Here is a 17,385-nt window from a genome sequence, read left to right as displayed (position 1 = left end):
GGAGGTGAGACTTTCGTCTCAATGGTGCATGAAGGCCAGTTCAAATGGTAATCTCCAGAGAGGTCCTTTTGTCCTCTCAGTGTCTGGTCACCCCCGAAACAGACTGTCTGGAATTTCCTAATTTATCAATTCTTACAACCTCATTTGAGTCACCACTTGCTTGTCTTAAGATTGTCTGCTACTTTTTTATTTCTTCACTTTGTCTTATCTTTGTGATGGCTTTAATGAGTGTGAGCTCAGGGTCAATCTGTAATCTCTCTGACAATCTGTGATCTCGTATGCCAACTATTCAATTCAATTCAAATTCAATTCAAATTTATTTGTATAGCGCTTTTCACAATACACATTGTCTCAAAGCAGCTTTACAGAAAGTGCATTTCGGAAATGTACATAGAAAAATACAGTTAGTTAATCATGTATTAATTTATGGCATAAAATATCGCCGGCTTTGAGTCGTCTCTTCACAGGCGTCGAGTCGTCTCTTCACAGGCGTTGGGGCATCTAACGGAGACGTGAGAGGCTGGATACAAACTGGAGCTGACGAACGCTATTTACCTCGGGACTAGCGTCCCGAGATAACAGCAGAAAGGCAGATGGGAAATAATTAGCATAGCTGATGTTCATAATGTTAATGCATTCGAACTGATTCAGCAGTAGTATTAAAGGTTAAGCATTAAGTGAATGCTTGGTTAAAGAGATGCGTCTTTAATCTAGTTTTAAACTGGGACAGCGAGTCTGAGTCTCGGACAATATCAGGAAGGCTATTCCAGAGTTTAGGAGCTAAATGCGAGAACGCCCTCCCTCCTTTAGTGGACTTAGATATCCTAGGAATGACCAGAAGCCTCGAATTTAGTGATCTTAAAGAGCGCGATGGATTGTATGGCGATAGAAGGTCTGTTAAATACACAGGAGCTAAACCATTTAGGGCTTTATAGGTCAGTAGGAATTCTTTGTAATTGATACGTAACTTAATAGGTAACCAGTGTAGAGATGATAAAATAGGTGTTATATGATCATATTTTCTTGATCTAGTAAGAACTCTAGCGGCTGCATTTTGCACTAACTGTAGCTTGTTTATTGAGGATGCAGGACAACCAGCTAATAAAGCATTACAGTAATCTATTCTCAATGTCATGAATGCATGAACTAGCTTTTCTGCATCAGAAACAGATAGCATGTTACGTAGCTTAGCAATGTTTCTAAGGTGGAAAAAGGCTGTTCTTGTAATATATGAAATATGATTTTCGAAAGTCAAGTTGCGGTCTAGTATAACACCCAGGTCTTTTACTGTAGTGGATAAAGTAACAGGACATCCTTCTAAATTAAAGTTGTATTGTAAGGGATTTTGTGGGTAGTTTTTTGGACCAATAAGTAGTACCTCCGTTTTATCTGAATTTAATAGCAGGAAATTACACGTCATCCAGCATTTTATATCATTTAGACACTCTGTCAATTTAGATAAGTTAGTGTTTTCATCTGGTCGTGATGAGATATATAATTGAGTGTCATCAGCATAACAGTGGAAATTAATTCCATGTTTTCTTATAATATTACCAAGTGGTAGCATGTATATTGAGAATAGCAGAGGGCCTAACACCGATCCTTGCGGCACTCCATAGTCTACTGGCGTTATCTTTGATTTTTCCCCATTTAAACAGACAAAATGGTAACGGTCTGATAAGTACGATCTAAACCAGCTTAATGCCTGTCCCTGAACACCAGTGTAGTTTTGTAGTCGATCCAAGAGTATTTTATGATCGATAGTGTCGAACGCAGCGCTAAGATCGAGTAGAACTAGTATTGAGATACAGCCTTGGTCAGAAGCTAAAAGTAAATCATTTGTTATTTTAACTAGCGCAGTTTCTGTGCTATGATGCGGTCTGAATCCCGACTGGAATTTTTCATAGATATCATTTTCTTGCAAGAAAGAGCACAATTGAGCGGACACAACTTTTTCTAGTATTTTAGACATAAATGGAAGATTTGAAATGGGTCTGTAATTTGCTAAGTAATTTGGATCTAATTGCGGTTTCTTAATGAGAGGTTGTATTACTGCCAGCTTGAATATTTTTGGAACATGACCTAAAGATTAAGACGAGTTAATAATATTAAGAAGAGGCTCTTCCACTACAGGTAACACTTCTTTCAGTAGTTTAGTGGGTATTGGATCTAATAAACATGTTGTTGGTTTAGATGCAATGATAAGTTTATTTAGCTCTTCCTGTCCTATAGTTGTAAAGCGGTGTAGTTGTTCTAGAGGGGCCATAATTGAGGCTGAATAATAAGACATCATAGAGGAATGTATATTTACAATTGTGTTTCGGATGCTTTCTATTTTCTCATTGAAGTAATTCATAAAATCATTACTACTATATTGTAACGGAATATTTTGCTCTGGTGATGTTTGTTTATTTGTTAGTCTAGCCACGGTGTTGAATAAAAACCTTGGATTATTTTGGTTATTTTCCATTAGTTTGCGGAGATGCTCAGCCCTGGCTGCTTTTAGAGCCTTTTTATAACGTGACATACTGTCTTTCCACGCGATTCTAAAGACCTCTAAATTAGTTTGTTTCCATTTACGCTCTAAGTTACGAGTTTCTCTCTTGATTGCATGCGTAGCACTGTTGTACCATGGTGCTTTAGTTTTCTCTCTAACCTTTTTTAGTCTAATTGGTGCAACAATATCTAGTGTACTAGAGAACATGGTGCTCAAACTGCTAGTCATTTCCTCTAGTTCATCTGTTTGTTTGGGTGCACTGCGCAGCTGAGATAGATCAGGTAAGCTATTTGAGAATCTATCTATAGTGGTTGGAAGGATTGTTCTGCCTGGTCGATAACGTGGCGCAACTTGACAAATTTCAGCAGTACGTATTACGCAAGATACCATGTAATGATCAGTGAGATCATCACTTTGCGGTATAATATTTATATCAGTTGGATTGGTTCCATATGATAAAATTAAATCTAGTGTATGATTTAGACGATGAGTGGGACCACTGCCGTTTTGCGTGACCCCAAAGGAGTTTAATAAATCTGTAAACGCAGTCCCTAACGCATCATTTGTATTATCTACGTGTATGTTAAAGTCTCCAACAATTATTGCTTTATCGACATTGACCAATAGATCTGAGAGAAAGTATGCAAACTCTTTTAGGAAGTCAGCATAGGGCCCTGGAGGTCTATATAGGGTAGCCAAGGCTAGAGATAATATGGATTTGTTTCTTAAATCTAAGAGCGTAACATTTAGCACAAGTACTTCAAACGAATTAAACCTGTGACCTGTTTTCTGAGTAACATTAAGAATATTTCTATAGATTGTTGCAACACCGCCACCACGACCGATCAGACGGGGCTCATGCTTATAACAGTATCCTGGTGGAGTAGACTCATTTAGACCGAAATAATCATTTGGTATAAGCCAGGTTTCAGTAAGGCAAAGTACATCGAAACTATTATCTGTGACCATTTCATTTACAATAACCGCCTTAGGTGTGAGCGATCTAATGTTTAGAAGACCTAGCTTTAGAAATTGTTTTTGTTCACTGATATTTAGATTTTCTGGTTTAATTACAATAAGATTTTTGCTAGATCCTACACTAGATTTATTGTTTGGCCTCACTAAGCGAGGAATAGACACAGTTTCTATATAATGTTCTACATTACTTATATCAATTAAGTTGGGACAGCAAAGACTGTGATTTGGACTTTGACTTACTAGTCATATGGTGTGTAACGTCTTGGAGATGTTGTCTGACAGAACAGCCGCTCCGATTCTGCTGGGGTGCAGGCCATCAGCGCGGTAGAGCCTAGGTCGCTCCCAGAACAGATTACAATTATTTACAAAGAGCAGTTTCTGTTCATTACACCATGACATTAACCATTCATTTAGAGCAAATAATCTACTGAACCTTTCTTGTCCTAGTCGGTACGTGGGAAGCGGTCCAGACACGATGATCGTTGCTTCAGGCGATGTGCTGCGAACCGTCTCGATCAGGCTTCTGTAGTCCTTCTTCAGAACCTCCGTCTGCCGCAGCCTGATGTCGTTCGTCCCCGCGTGTAGCACCACAGCTCCGACGTGCTCGTCACCGTTCAGGATCTCGGGAATCTGTGCAGCGACATCAAGAACACGAGCACCAGGAAAGCAGTGAGTGCGCACCTTACGCTTACCTGAGGTAGCACGGACATGACGAACCATGGAAGTGCCGATGATCACGGCGGCGTCACGATCCGGCTCGCGAAGAGGGGAGAAGCGGTTCCGGGTGGAGATCTCGAAGACCGGGAGGGGCGGGGAAGTCCTTGGTCTGGTCCTGGCTCGTGTCTTCCGCTGTGGGATCACCCAGGGTCCATGGTGTTGCCTCGGTGCCGGAGTGAATGAAGGCAGAGATGATCGCGTCCTCCTGGGCAGAGAAACGCACGGAGTAGACGAAGTCGGAGTCAAAAAGTTACTAACCACTGACTTGTGAGCATCGGCGCGTGATGTTTCAAGCGCTGAACGCCGATCTCGCAGCTCGGCTTGCTTCACCAGCAGAACACGGATCTGCTTCTCCACCGACTCCAGCCCCAATCGTACCGAAAACTACCGGTCTGTCTCGTATCATTTCCTCTAAATTTTCTGCCAAAATCATTGAATGTTCAGGCGGGCTTATTAACAAAGTATCCATCTTATATGTTTACCTTGGTGCTGTTTTCTATTGAATTTTCTCGCTTTCCCCCTCTTCTCAGCGGTGTCGATCGCGTGATCTCGTTTGTTTCATCAAAACTTCACTTACAAACTCACCTTATTCTCTACAAACTTATTCTCGCCGCGCTCGTGTGGATGACTGTCATTTCTTAAAAAGAAGACACCATGTTAGATTATTAGTAATGAGCAGACAGGAGACACCAGGCTCTTAACATGGAAGCTGTACTGATACTCACAACTTACATTGTGACACACATTCACCCTACATGACGCGTGGGGAATGTGAGTTGTTGCTCCGTTTATTCTATACAAATTAGTTAGTATTTGGCAAGAACTCTATAATAAGAAGTCTTTCAATTGCAGAAATGAAAATACAAATAATTCCGTTGTGTTTGTTATGAGCTGTCACAATTCTCTCTGTCACCAAATACAGGGTCCATGTCTATTCTGTACAGTGGACTAGTGATGCTTTTACCAGAAATGAAAGGTGTTGATCTCCCAGAAACTGGATAATGTGGAAAATATGACAAAGTAGGTCAAGTTTTCGGTTTTCAATTCACTAATAATAGGCCAGTTATTAGTTTAGCCTGTTAATAATATCATGCTCTGCAGTAGACGAAAACACGAGTAAAAAGATGGTGATCAGTTTCCTGAAAAAAGTATTGTTCCGATGAAAGCTATTGAGAGAACATCCCAGAAGTGATTTCAGTCACAAACAATAAATGTAATCATAAGATCTATGGTTTAATATTACTGTAATATCATATGTGCAATATACATACAGAAGAAAAACAGAGTATAGATGCTTTCAGACAACAGATTTTTAAACATGACATATTCCTACACTTTTAATGCTTTATGTCAAGTCAAGTCACCTTCATTTATATAGCGCTTTTAATATAGATTGTTTCAAAGCAGCTTTACAGTGATAATAGGAAAATAAAGTAACAGAGATCGTTTTGGGTTTATAGCAGCTCTAGTTAAGGTTAGGTTAGGTTAGGTTGAAATAGGTTCCAAGGTACAAACCTTGAAAGATGTATAATATGGAATTTTTTATCGCTTCCGCGTGGCCACATGAGCCGGAATTATCCCGACAATGTTTTATCTGTACAGAGGTAAAGGGAAGGGAAGGAGGTCTTCACAGGGGACAGACTAGTTTACACTTTAGGACTGCGTTGCCGTCGTGTTCAGGCGCAGGTCCTTCATCAGATCCGGATACGGCCTGGATCTGGCGGACTGCGATAAACCTCGGGATAAACAGAGAGACTAATATTAGCGTAGACGCCATCCTTCTTATGATGTAACAAGTACATCAGGATTTATGGGAAGTGTTTCCGGTTGTTTATGTGCTTATTTATTGTTGTTGTTCATATGTATATCCTCATGTTTAATATCTAATGTCTATATGTATTTCAGTTTTCTGAGTGATATAGTCAAATGAGGTATGCTGTTAAGCTGTTTTATATTCATTCTCATAATTCACATCCAGTCATCCATGAAACTCACTTTTAATGAAGAGACGCTTTTAGAGACACACAATACATTATGTTAATTAACACGTGGTGACCTATAAATTCTCTATTATAATGTTATATGTTAGTGTCTGAATCTGAACAAAAGGATAAATTCATTGCATTCATTTTTGGGGCACGTTCAGCAACACCTAATCTAGTCATTCTAGTTCAGAAGAGCTATACAGATTGTGAAATTTCTTTCACTGAATTTCAGTTTACTAAATGTATTTGACAAAAAATCAGTTAAGAATCATATGGGCATTTTCTTCTCTAAATTGAGCTTGAATGTCCATATTAGGACCCTCCCCGTTTTGTACGTCAGTGTTGCTGTAGCCATTACATTAGGGCATCATGGGAAATGAGGTTAGCCTTTCAACTGCTGTGTGTTAATAGGACAAACAAACCTGAACAATCAACAATCATTCTGAATGTTTAACAGGCTGGGAAAAAAATCAGTGCCAGGCATTTGACGTGAGAATAGAGCGAAGGTTAGTAAACCTCAGCAGCTTTGACTGCTAAAAATATCAACTTTATGTGATAAACAAAGCTTGTCAAGCTATGAAGGAAATGCAAAGAAATGCTTTTGATTTGGACCATGGCGCTGAAAGGGGTCCAGAGGAGCGCAGGAGACTTCAGGAGAACATTCGACAGTGGAATTCAAACCGACTCAGCCTGTTTGAGATCACTGAACCTGATGAGGTGAACACTTTTTTTCCTAATGTTTGAACTACTGTACAATTTTACACTTTCAAACTATTCAGAGTGGAAGTATTTATTAGGTTATTTAAATCCTATTAAGTTCCCCCCTAAATTTCAGTAGGAAAAAGAGGCAAAAAATGCATGTGATCAGATAATTTGGCCTTTGAAGAATTTGATGATTCATACTGCGATCTTTGACTTTTGGTTGAAAATTTTGGTGTCTTGGTAAATCTGAGCACATTTTGAGAAAGAGTTAATATATCTCCAGACAGTCGAGATAAGATTAAGACTTTTTCTTAGGAGAGAAATATGAGAAGTAGGAGAGTTAGCAAACCTCTCCATGTGTTTTTCATTTAATCTCATTGCTGTCTAGAATAATTTAGATATTAAAGAAATTTAATTTGTGATTTTTTTATTTTATTTAGTTTGATTACAGTATTTCTGTCTTCACAATTTGATTGATTTGCATCTTTTTTACACTTTAGGACTCTGTATTCCATGGAGTTGTTCGTTTCTACCTCCAAGACCATATTTCAGGGAACTGTGCCACCAAATGCATTTGTATCTCAAGCTCTACTACCACAAAAGAGGTTATTGAAACCCTGCTGGAGAAGTTTCAGTGTGATGAGACACTAAATCCTTTCCCGTATTCATTATTTGAGGTCTTAAAAAATCAAGGTGAAAGCAGGAATTTAACTCTTGTTTTGAGACATTGCATTTTCTTGCCAGTCAATTAATGTTCTGTGTTTTTGCCATTTAGAGGATAGACAAATGGACCTTTCAGAAAAGCCCTTGGTGGTTCACCTCAACTGGAGTAAAGATACAGATGGCCAATTTGTCTTGAGGAATGACACTTCTGTAACTTCACAGGTGTGTGACATCACTGTCATTCTACTAAATCAAATATGCAAGTTAAATTAGTTGGTAACATTTTATAATATGGTTTCATTTGTTAACATTAGTTAACTACATTAGTTAACATGACTTAATGATTCTAAAACACATTAAATATAGGTAATGTTAATTTAAACATTTGCTAATATATTATTAAAAAAATATGTCTGTTGACACTATTTAATGTACCTGAGCTGACATTAAAAAAAATAATGTTAACAAAGATTAATAAATAATGTAAAAGAAAAATATTTTTTGTTAATTTTAGTTAATGTATTAACTAAAATGACCTTATTGTAAGTGTTACCAATTAATTTTGTATCAGGATTTTGGAGTGAATTAAAAACTTTTTTTTTAGAATGGCTGTCTGGAAAATAAGGAAAAAGTTGGGGTTTTTGAGAATTTTAAAAGGACATTATCAAGGAAAGAGAAGAGTAAAAAGAAAGAGACGAAAAACAAGGTTTCTCGCAGTCACTTGTTGAAAAACGATGTCTCTGAAAGTAAAACGAACAGGTAGGAAATCTTTTTTTGTTGACCATAGCATGACAATCTTAAAGGAATAGATTTTTGTTCCTAGAAGCATTTGTGATAAATGTTTGAGGTGGAGTGGTATTATTTAAAAATTAAACTTATCATAAAGCTATAGTATATAAAAACCTAATTTGTTTATTTTGACTTGAACTGTTTAAACTATAAAAAGAAAAGATCAGACATCTTATTGAGTGTGTGCAAATATCCATATTATAGCAAAGGTTTTGTAGACACCAGTGAAAATGTCACAACTTTTATGTTACTTTAATGTGATCAATTGGTTGAACCCTGAAAAGCTAGTGAATTTAAAGGGGTGGTTCAGGATTTTGGACATCGGACCTAATTTCCAAGTTAGTCTGGGTCTTATTTAACAGTGGAGACAGTTTTCAAAAATGTTCATCCAGTCCTTCCAGTCACATATAGTTTGCCGGTGCTAGGCTAGCGCGAATCAACGGTATCTGCTAGCCTGCCATTAAAAACAGTTTTACCCACTCCACTGTACACCAAAAACAAATAATATAATTATAACGCCAGACTATCGATGTAAATGTCTGTTGAGAGAATAATGCTAGAAATCAAACTACTATTGCATCTCAATGACATTTACATTACATTTACAGGAACTAGTCTCTCAGTAGCGGCGGAATTTTACTTTGCTCCGGTTAGTAGTACTGCGCCTAAAAGAAAACATAGAACAGAAGCGCACTACTGTCGGGACGTCTAGCTAGCTACTAGCTTGTAGTAGCCTTGAACAACGATATTGAAACATTCGATTGTAAACGAAGGAATTGGCAACATGGTGATATACTCTGCTTCTGTAGTGATGAGTGTCAGTGGCAGGTAAATACACTTGCGTGATTGTCATGTGGACCGGCTCTCTCGGTTGCCTAGGTTACTTAATATCACTCCGTTGCTGCTGTAGATTGTGCTAATAAATACAGGGAACAAAGTATAACTATTGCAATGCGATGAAAGGGTAGTTTGAATTCTAACATTATTCTCTCAACAAACATTTACATAGTCTGGCGTTATAATTTATTTGCTTTTGGTGTACTGTGGAGTGGGTAAAACTGTTTTTAATGGGAGACTAGCAGATACCGTTGACTCGCGCTAGCCGAGCACCAGCGAACTATGCAACTGGAAGGACTGGATGAAAATTTATGAAAACTGTCTCCACTGATAAATAACACCCAGGCTAACTTGGAAATGAGGTCCGATGTCCAAAATCCTGAACCACCCATTTAATGAATAATAAAAAATGTATATTAGACAAATATACAAAACACTTTGTGGACGAAAAATATTCTCAAAAACCCTTATTACCAGCAAATATTATTTAAAAGCTAAATCTATATTTAGGTGTCTGTGCCTATAATAAAACTTAATATAATACATTAACAATATAATTAAAATGTCACCTTAAGATGCCTAAACGTTATAGGTCAAGGTGATATAAAATCATAATAAGTGTTTATAAATTCTATCAACTGTTTGGTGGGTTTTTTTTTTTATGTTTGCCATTTGCTGAAATCAGTAAATCCTTCCAAACTCTGTTTTAAGCATATCACTGTTAAAGCAACATTCATTATCCCAAAAAAATATGGTATATTTTTCCTTCTCCTCATTACAGCAAAACACAAGACTACTTGAAAGTGAAATGTAATCTCCCAATCAGCATTTCTTTAAAGGAAAAAGGTACATTTGTTTATCCTGGCACAATAAAATAACTCAGTCTGCACAAATACACAATTCTCTGTATGGTCTTAGGTCATTTGCGGTTTACGTCATTGATTTCTGTTTCAGATGAGGATTCTTTCTTGCGTGCTGTTATAAATGACATTAACAGCTCCACGATTCATTTTAAGCTCTCACCTGCATATGTGTTTTATCTGGTTGGGCGATTTTTAACCAGCCAACCCGGGCACAGAAATAAACCTCACCAACAGACTGAACAGAGCCTCTGCATTATATTTGACAAGATTGTGAGCTTGATTCAAGACATCATTGAGGTAGATTCAAATGTATTATTAAAAATGTACTTTATGATGTACTCCATGACTTCAAGATCAAATTCCCTGATCCCTAACTTCAATGATTGTGTCTGTGTTTCCCGTTTAGAAACAGAGGAACATCGCAGTGGCTCTTGCCTTCTGGATGGCCAATGCATCTGAGCTCCTGAACTTTGTCAGACGGGACAGAGATCTGTGTCCCATCACACTCCAGGCTCAAAACACTCTTGCTCAACTTGTGCAGCAGGCTTTCAGGTAGGCATTGTGATGTTTGCAGCGAGGGCGATGTATTTTGACCGTTTAATTAAGCGTTAATGTTTCCTCAGGTACCTGTCACATCGGCTTCAGGTTGATCTTGAAAACCACTTGCCTGCATTCTTTGCTGATGTAAAAAAGGAAGCAGCTCAGGCAATAGAAATGGGTAGGCCTACATTCTTATTTATCTCTTTTTTCCAATGCAGTTTAATTCAAGTTTATCTGTATAACGCATTTCATAATACATATGCATTTTCTGTTAAGCTGCTTTTGAAACAATGTTACAATCAGAAACTATTGTGGTTAGTTAACATGCTATTCAGTTAGCAGATGCAAAAAACAGGTTAGGAAATTAAACAACAGGGCAATATTTGACAGTTTTGTATGTCGATGTTTGCGTCATCTGAAATCGTCACAAAATTTCTTCGGTGTTTTCAGTACAACCTTTCACATAGACTGCTGCGGCATATTTTGAATGCATTGTGTCCATATCAATCTATAATTGTGGTGTCATCTAATTCAGAATTACCCACCATTAATTGTGAAAACAATTCGGTAGATCACTTTGCATGTCAGTCAAATGGATCACATTTTGTATGTTGCAAGTTTGGATCCACCCAGCTATTAAAAATATGTTCCAAGAATGTTTTGCTAATGTTTCCATTAAAGTTATGAAACGTTATTTCTGAATTTCCAGTCAAAGCATGCTATTATTTCAGTTATTTAGTTAATTTCTGTTTCTTTTTTATGTTTTAAATGTTTTTTTTTATGTGAATGTTAGAGAAAGTGTTTTCTCTATTTTATTATTTTGCAAGTATTATGGGTATTATAAGTATTGAATATTCTCTGAACCATCTTCAAAAAGTAGCAAGTAGTAATGTTTATATCTTTAGACTAAAGTCTAACTAAAATGTTTCAAAAAAACATTCCATAAATGATGTATTGGAAGAACTGGAACACTGAGAAAGTTCTGAGAATGTTCCCTGTTAGCTGAGTACAGGTTCAGAGCCCACAAATGATGCTCGTCAACTTTTAGCATTGTGTAGTTGAACGAAAAAGATGATAAAACATCTGGATTAAAGATGGTTGTGTACTGTAGCAAATAAACATTTTGTTCTGTTCTGAATTTGTTTTTTAGAAGGCGTCTTGAACATTCTTATAAAGACCATGAGTTTGCTCCGAAGGTGTCGGGTCAACCCTGCTCTTAGCGTCCAGCTCTTTTCTCAACTTTTTCACTTCATGGGGGCCTGGATCTTGAACCAGTTCACTGCACCGGGATCAAAGCTGTGCTCAAACTACTGGGGAAAAACTCTGCGGCAGCGTCTGAGATACATAGAGGCCTGGGCAGAAAGACAAGGGCTGGAGCTGGCTGTTGACTGCCACCTCAGTCGTATAATACAGGTAGCGTATCTGAAAAAAATGATGAGAAATATAAAACTTAAAATGTTAAAATGTACACTCTTAAAAGTAAAGGTTATTTATTGGCATATATGGTTGTGTGAAGAACGTTTAACATCATTCGGACCTTTCCCAGGTTCTTTATACAGGGTTTTCCCCCCACATAACAGTGAAAATAAATCATTTTTAGTTCTCCTAAGAACCTTTCAGTAAACTGTTATTCAAAGAACCATTATTTTCTTAGTGTGAAGAGCATTTTAATATTCTAAAGGACATTTTTCCCAATAGAACATTTTGTTCAATAAATAGGTTCCATGGATGATAAAGGTTCTTCATGGAACCATCAATGCCAATCAAGAACCTTTGTTTTTAAGAGTGTAGTAGAAACAGTTTCTTTATATTACACAGCCCTATACTTTGAAAAAAATGATGATAATAATTTGACGATGCTGAGTTCAATAATATCAATAAAAACTTTCCACCATGTACATTTTTTTTATTGCAAAATAGGAATGAATATTTTTTAAATTATATATAAATATAATTTGAATAAGCCTTAATGCAATCAAATGTCAAAAGTTTTGAAAAAAGCATTCAAATGTATAATTTAGCTTACAATCTGCAAAGGAATTCATAAAAAAAGTTAATTTAATGTCAAAGAACTTTACATAAACAAAAAAAAACAAAAACTTTTTTTTCACCTTACAAAATAATGTTTGTCGAAAGCAAAAATGCTAAAAAAAATATTTTTTTGAGAAAGCATTATGTTCTAGAGCAAAACAGACACTATTTTTAGAATCAGCAACCCAAAATGAGTAAGAAACAATTATTGGATTTCATACAGAATCAAATATGGCAGGGCAGTGTTATTAAAATGTTCTTCACATTTACACTAAAAATAAAAATGGTCCTTTTAAACTTAAACTCACACTTAATGAATTGGTTAAAGATTACTTATCCTGGTGTTGTTCAAATGCCATATGCCCTTCTTTCATTTATGCACCACAAAAGGATTTTTTTTTTTTAAGGTCTTACAAAAGCGCACATCGTGCAGCCGTTCACAGACCAACGGCAAAGGTCAAGAATTTGGTTAAATAATACATTACATTTTGGTTTGTTTTTCACCAAACCCTATCATATACCCCCCAGAACACTTGGAATATACAGCACGTGTCTCATATCATAGGGACCATTCTGTGATACTTTTGCATCTTTTTTTTTTTTTTTTAAAGCTTGAAGCTGGTCAGTTTTCACTGCCATATATGGATGAGCACAAGCGGGACATTTTTTTAAAATTCTCATTTTGTGGTCCATAAAAGAAAGAAGCGCACACAGCATTAGAACAACACCACAGTGAGTAAATTATGACTTAGGGCCCCTTCACACCTACCTTGTTTGGTCCGGACTTTCGGACTTTTCAGTTTGGTCCGTATCAAAATTACAGGTGTGAAACCTACCCCGGACCACGGTCTGGAACAAACAGATGAAATTTGGTCCGACGAAAAGAGGTAGTCTCGGTCCGGATCAAACTGAAAAAAGGTTTGGTTCTTTTCTAGTGTGAAAGCATTTCTGCATGGTTCGGACTTTCAGACCTTTTTACAGGAAGTTCCGTTGGTTCCCGCAGAGCCGAAAAAACAGAACGTGGTAGGAAAAATGAGCTGTGGTAGCACATGGGGAGAGGAGACGATGTTTTTAATTGAAGTATGGTCTGTTGACATAATAAGAAGTGAACTGGAAAAAACGCACAAAAATGCAGACACTTTCCAAATATAGTTGCAACGATATGCGTCTGTTCATTCATGTTGTCAAAGTCACCCGCCGAATTGACAACACACTGACGTCAGACGCACGTCCATTTACAAACCAATCAATGTCAAGATGCAGCCCACATAGATGATGACGACAGGACGCAAGTATGTCACGTAAAGGTCTTTAGTGCGCTCTCATAATTGCAGTGTGAAACCAAACCAAAACTTTCTGAAAGTATAAAATGTATCAAAACGTGCACTTTGGTTCGGACCTTGGTGCGGACTTTCAGGTGTGAAAACGCCCAGAATGTTCATTTTAGTATGAACTATCCCATTAAAAACTATTTGCTGAAAGGTTCTATTGGGAACTAAAAATGGTTCATGTTAAGGCTGCGAAACCCCCCTTTTGGAACCTTTAATTTTAAGAGTGTTTTTTTGAACAATATTATTTAGATCTTTATCACCATCAAAAGATCTGACCCATCCAGGTTATGATAGTTATTTCCTTAAAAATGCTGCTTCTCCTCAGGCGACGATGCTCCTGACCATGACTTCTTACTCCACACGCGACCCCCTGATGATTCAGTCCACATGTTACAAGCTGAACTCCCTACAGCTAAGAGCACTGATCAGCAAATATCACTACGCCCCAAATCAACCCCACTTTCCACCCGTAAGTGATGGAAAATGATAACTAACACGAAAACCAAAACAGCTATGCATAATTGTTCTTATTTCCCACTGGAAGGTGATGTCTACATAGAGTTTGTCATTCATAGGCACTGATAGAGCGCGTGGCTGCCATGGCGGAGACCACAACAGACGTTCTGAGAAGAGAGGGAGGAGAAATCCGACTGCAAGAGGAACTAGAGCTTAACCTGCCTTTCCTGCTGCCCGAGGACGGGTATTCATGTGATTCCATGCGTGGCATTCCCAAGGGATTTCAGGAGTTTTTAGAGCCCATCTGTCGCAAAGGTACTATTCAAGACAAGTACCTTTATTTATATAGCGCTTTATACAAAACAGATTCTTTCAAAGCTGCTTGACAGCGATAAACAGGAAAATAAGGATGAATGATGCAAACTGAGTTCAATTCTGCTATAAAGCAGCTTCTAAAAAGACCATACTGTAATTATTCTGCTAAGGACAGGTCAGTGTTTGATTCAGTTCAGTTCATCTGTGTAAAGTTCATCAATTTAAATGAGTTCATTTCAAATCAAAGCAGCTCTGCAGAAAACAGTGATGTCATCATCAAGCTCAATTTAGTTCAAGTTTACTTCTCATCGAATGGTGTCGGTGCAGTCAAATCGATAATATTGCTAAAGCTTTAAAAAGATGATTCGCCCGAAAATAACACATTTTGTCATCATTTACTCACATTCATGTAGTTAGTCTTAGTTAATGTTAATTTCAACATTTACTAATACATTTTTTTTAAATGCAAAAGTTGTGTATGTTCATTTTGGTAATAATGCACTGTCAACTACTGTCAAACAAACAGTAAACATTTGTATTTTTAGCTAATGTAAACAAATAATAAATAATATGCCACAAGAATATCACTCATTCAGTGTTACTTTATATTAGCTATTGCATTAACAAATGAGACAGTGTTACCATAATTTTATAGCAATATAATATCAGAACTTATTTTTACAACAATCTGTGATATAAGATTAAGATCTAAACATATAGAGATTTTAGATGTTAGATGGTCTTAAGATACTGTATGTCCACACTGATATTTGCAGAAAAACATATAATAATGGCATTGTAAAGCTTTTAATTTATCATTAAGATAAACATTTGTATATACTTCATTTACTCGCACTCATGTCTTTTCAAAACCCATAAGACTTTAGTTAGTCTTCGAAACACAAATTAAGATATTTTTAACAAAACCTGAGAGATTTTTGTCCAGGTAACCAATATTTTGAAGATCTAAGAAAGTCATAAAGATGTCATAAAATGAATTATATGAATCTAATAGTTGAAGTCTTGTGAAGAGACACAACCACTTTATATGATGAACAGATTTAATTTAGGCTTTTATTTACATGTAAACATAGAGTGCATATACATATCACATATGGCAAATATGTTAAATACTCGTGCGTGCTAGAACAAACCTCTCTGGTTTGCATGTTTGAGCTTACGTGTTGTGCCCTGTGTCAATCAAGGTTTGGTTACCTGGACTTTTAATGGAGGGACAGAAATATTTCAGGTTTCATTAAAAATATTTTAAATTTGTGTTTCAAAGATTAAGCAAAGACAGGTTTGGAACGACATGAGGGTGAGTAAATGATGACAGAATTTTCATTTTTGGGTGAAATATCCCTGTAAATGTTCCTCTTGTGATAGTGTAGAGTCAATACATAGACTTAAAATCAATGGTTAAAAATACATACATAAATCTTTTAATGGTTATCAAAAACTGATGAACTTGCAAATTTTCTAGGTCTCTGCAAATTGGTTTCTCATTCCATCTGTTTTGGGACTTGGACCATTTTCTTTGGCCTGTCAGATTGTTCCACAGAGTGTTCAACTTGGGTATGTTGCTCATTTACAGATGTAGCATAAATTAAAGCAAACAATTCCTAACAATTGCAAATATTTGATGAGGTAGTGATGAACTTCGTCCTTATCCATTAACCACATCTGGACTTTGGAGGAGCTGTTGCTGCATTTAACTGTTATTCAGTTTACGCTTACCTAAAGATTTTCTGCATTAATTCTGAAACACTCTTTATATATGTTATTTTATCAATATTAGAAACCTGATCCAGTGAAAATAACTCTAAAGAAACCTTTGCATGGTGGAATGGGAGTGAGCATTGTAGCCGCCAAGGTAAGACTAAGTTCAATTATTTTGTTGCAATTTACTATACGGTTTCATTTGTTAACATTATTTAACTACATTAGTTAACAGTTGTGTCTGTAAACATTGGTTAATGCACTGTCAACAAAACAATGAACTGCTATATTTTTTTTTACATTAAAGGGTTAGTTCACCCAAAAATTTAAATTATGTCTCTAATTTCTCTCCCTTATGTCATTCCAAATATGTAAGACTTTCGTTTATCTACAGAACACAAATTAAGATCTTTTTGATGATCTTTCCCTCCATTGACAGCTACACAGCTATTACTTAGATGCTTCAAAACGTTCATAAAGAGATCGTAAAACTAATCCATATGAATTGAGCAGGTTAGTCCTAATTTTCTGAAGAGACTCGAGCGCTTTATATGATGAACAGATTTAATTTAGGCTTTTATTTCACATATTAACATTGATCAGCGAACATAAACAGAAGCTCAACCGAGCCTGCTTGTTGTCCCAGATCAAACCTCCCGCTGAAGCTCAATTGTGCTGCGTAACAAGAATGAACGTCATTGGTTCTCGCACGTCAAGCGAACATGCTTGAGCTTATAATTACAGCATCACAACTGATGTGTGAGTTGATGAATGTTATATGTGAATAAAAGCCTAAATTCAATCTGTTCATCATATAAAGCGATCGAGTCTCTTCAGAAAATTAGGACTAACATGCTCAATTAATTTGGATGCGTTTTACAATCTATTTATGAACTTGTGGTAATTGCGTAGCTGTCTATGGAGGAACAGAAAGTTCTCAGATTTCATCAAAAATATCTTAA

At 36.7% G+C, this 17,385-nt stretch overlaps 2 protein-coding genes across 3 annotated transcripts in view; both read left to right on the top strand.

Moving 5' to 3' along the window:
- The first annotated feature begins 6,494 nt into the window (after positions 1 to 6,494).
- LOC143746362 (afadin-like) lies at positions 6,495 to 8,305 on the top strand. Its single transcript, XM_077238181.1, has 4 exons — positions 6,495 to 6,894; positions 7,380 to 7,572; positions 7,655 to 7,764; positions 8,147 to 8,305. The coding sequence occupies exons 1-4, from the start codon at positions 6,754 to 6,756 to the stop codon at positions 8,303 to 8,305; spliced, it is 603 nt and encodes a 200-aa protein (XP_077094296.1). The 5' UTR covers positions 6,495 to 6,753.
- A 745-nt stretch (positions 8,306 to 9,050) lies between these two features.
- The window catches only part of afdnb (afadin, adherens junction formation factor b), a 24,734-nt gene continuing 16,399 nt past the window's right edge, over positions 9,051 to 17,385 (top strand). For both annotated transcript variants that reach the window (XM_077238726.1, XM_077238725.1), the window contains exons 1-10: positions 9,051 to 9,159; positions 9,950 to 10,014; positions 10,123 to 10,328; positions 10,438 to 10,583; positions 10,655 to 10,749; positions 11,722 to 11,984; positions 14,259 to 14,402; positions 14,509 to 14,704; positions 16,188 to 16,279; positions 16,503 to 16,577. In XM_077238726.1, coding sequence (XP_077094841.1) covers positions 9,116 to 9,159; positions 9,950 to 10,014; positions 10,123 to 10,328; positions 10,438 to 10,583; positions 10,655 to 10,749; positions 11,722 to 11,984; positions 14,259 to 14,402; positions 14,509 to 14,704; positions 16,188 to 16,279; positions 16,503 to 16,577 — 1,326 coding nt within the window. In that variant the 5' untranslated portion in view covers positions 9,051 to 9,115. The remainder of the gene's footprint in view (positions 9,160 to 9,949; positions 10,015 to 10,122; positions 10,329 to 10,437; positions 10,584 to 10,654; positions 10,750 to 11,721; positions 11,985 to 14,258; positions 14,403 to 14,508; positions 14,705 to 16,187; positions 16,280 to 16,502; positions 16,578 to 17,385) is intronic.

The sequence above is a fragment of the Siphateles boraxobius genome, unplaced genomic scaffold (assembly GCF_051911475.1).
Source record: "Siphateles boraxobius isolate OS27281-9 unplaced genomic scaffold, OSU_SipBor_1 22, whole genome shotgun sequence".
Classification (NCBI taxonomy): domain Eukaryota; kingdom Metazoa; phylum Chordata; class Actinopteri; order Cypriniformes; family Leuciscidae; genus Siphateles; species Siphateles boraxobius.
Note: the sequence above shows the minus strand (reverse complement) of the source record. Positions and strands in the feature narration are given on the sequence as shown.

Coding starts and splice junctions, on each gene's coding strand:
- LOC143746362 (XM_077238181.1), top strand. CDS start 6,754: ATGAAGGAAATGCAAAGAAATGCTTTTGATTTGGACCATGGCGCTGAA. Junction 6,895..7,379: donor AGATCACTGAACCTGATGAG/GTGAACACTTTT, acceptor TTTACACTTTAG/GACTCTGTATTCCATGGAGT. Junction 7,573..7,654: donor TGAGGTCTTAAAAAATCAAG/GTGAAAGCAGGA, acceptor TTTGCCATTTAG/AGGATAGACAAATGGACCTT.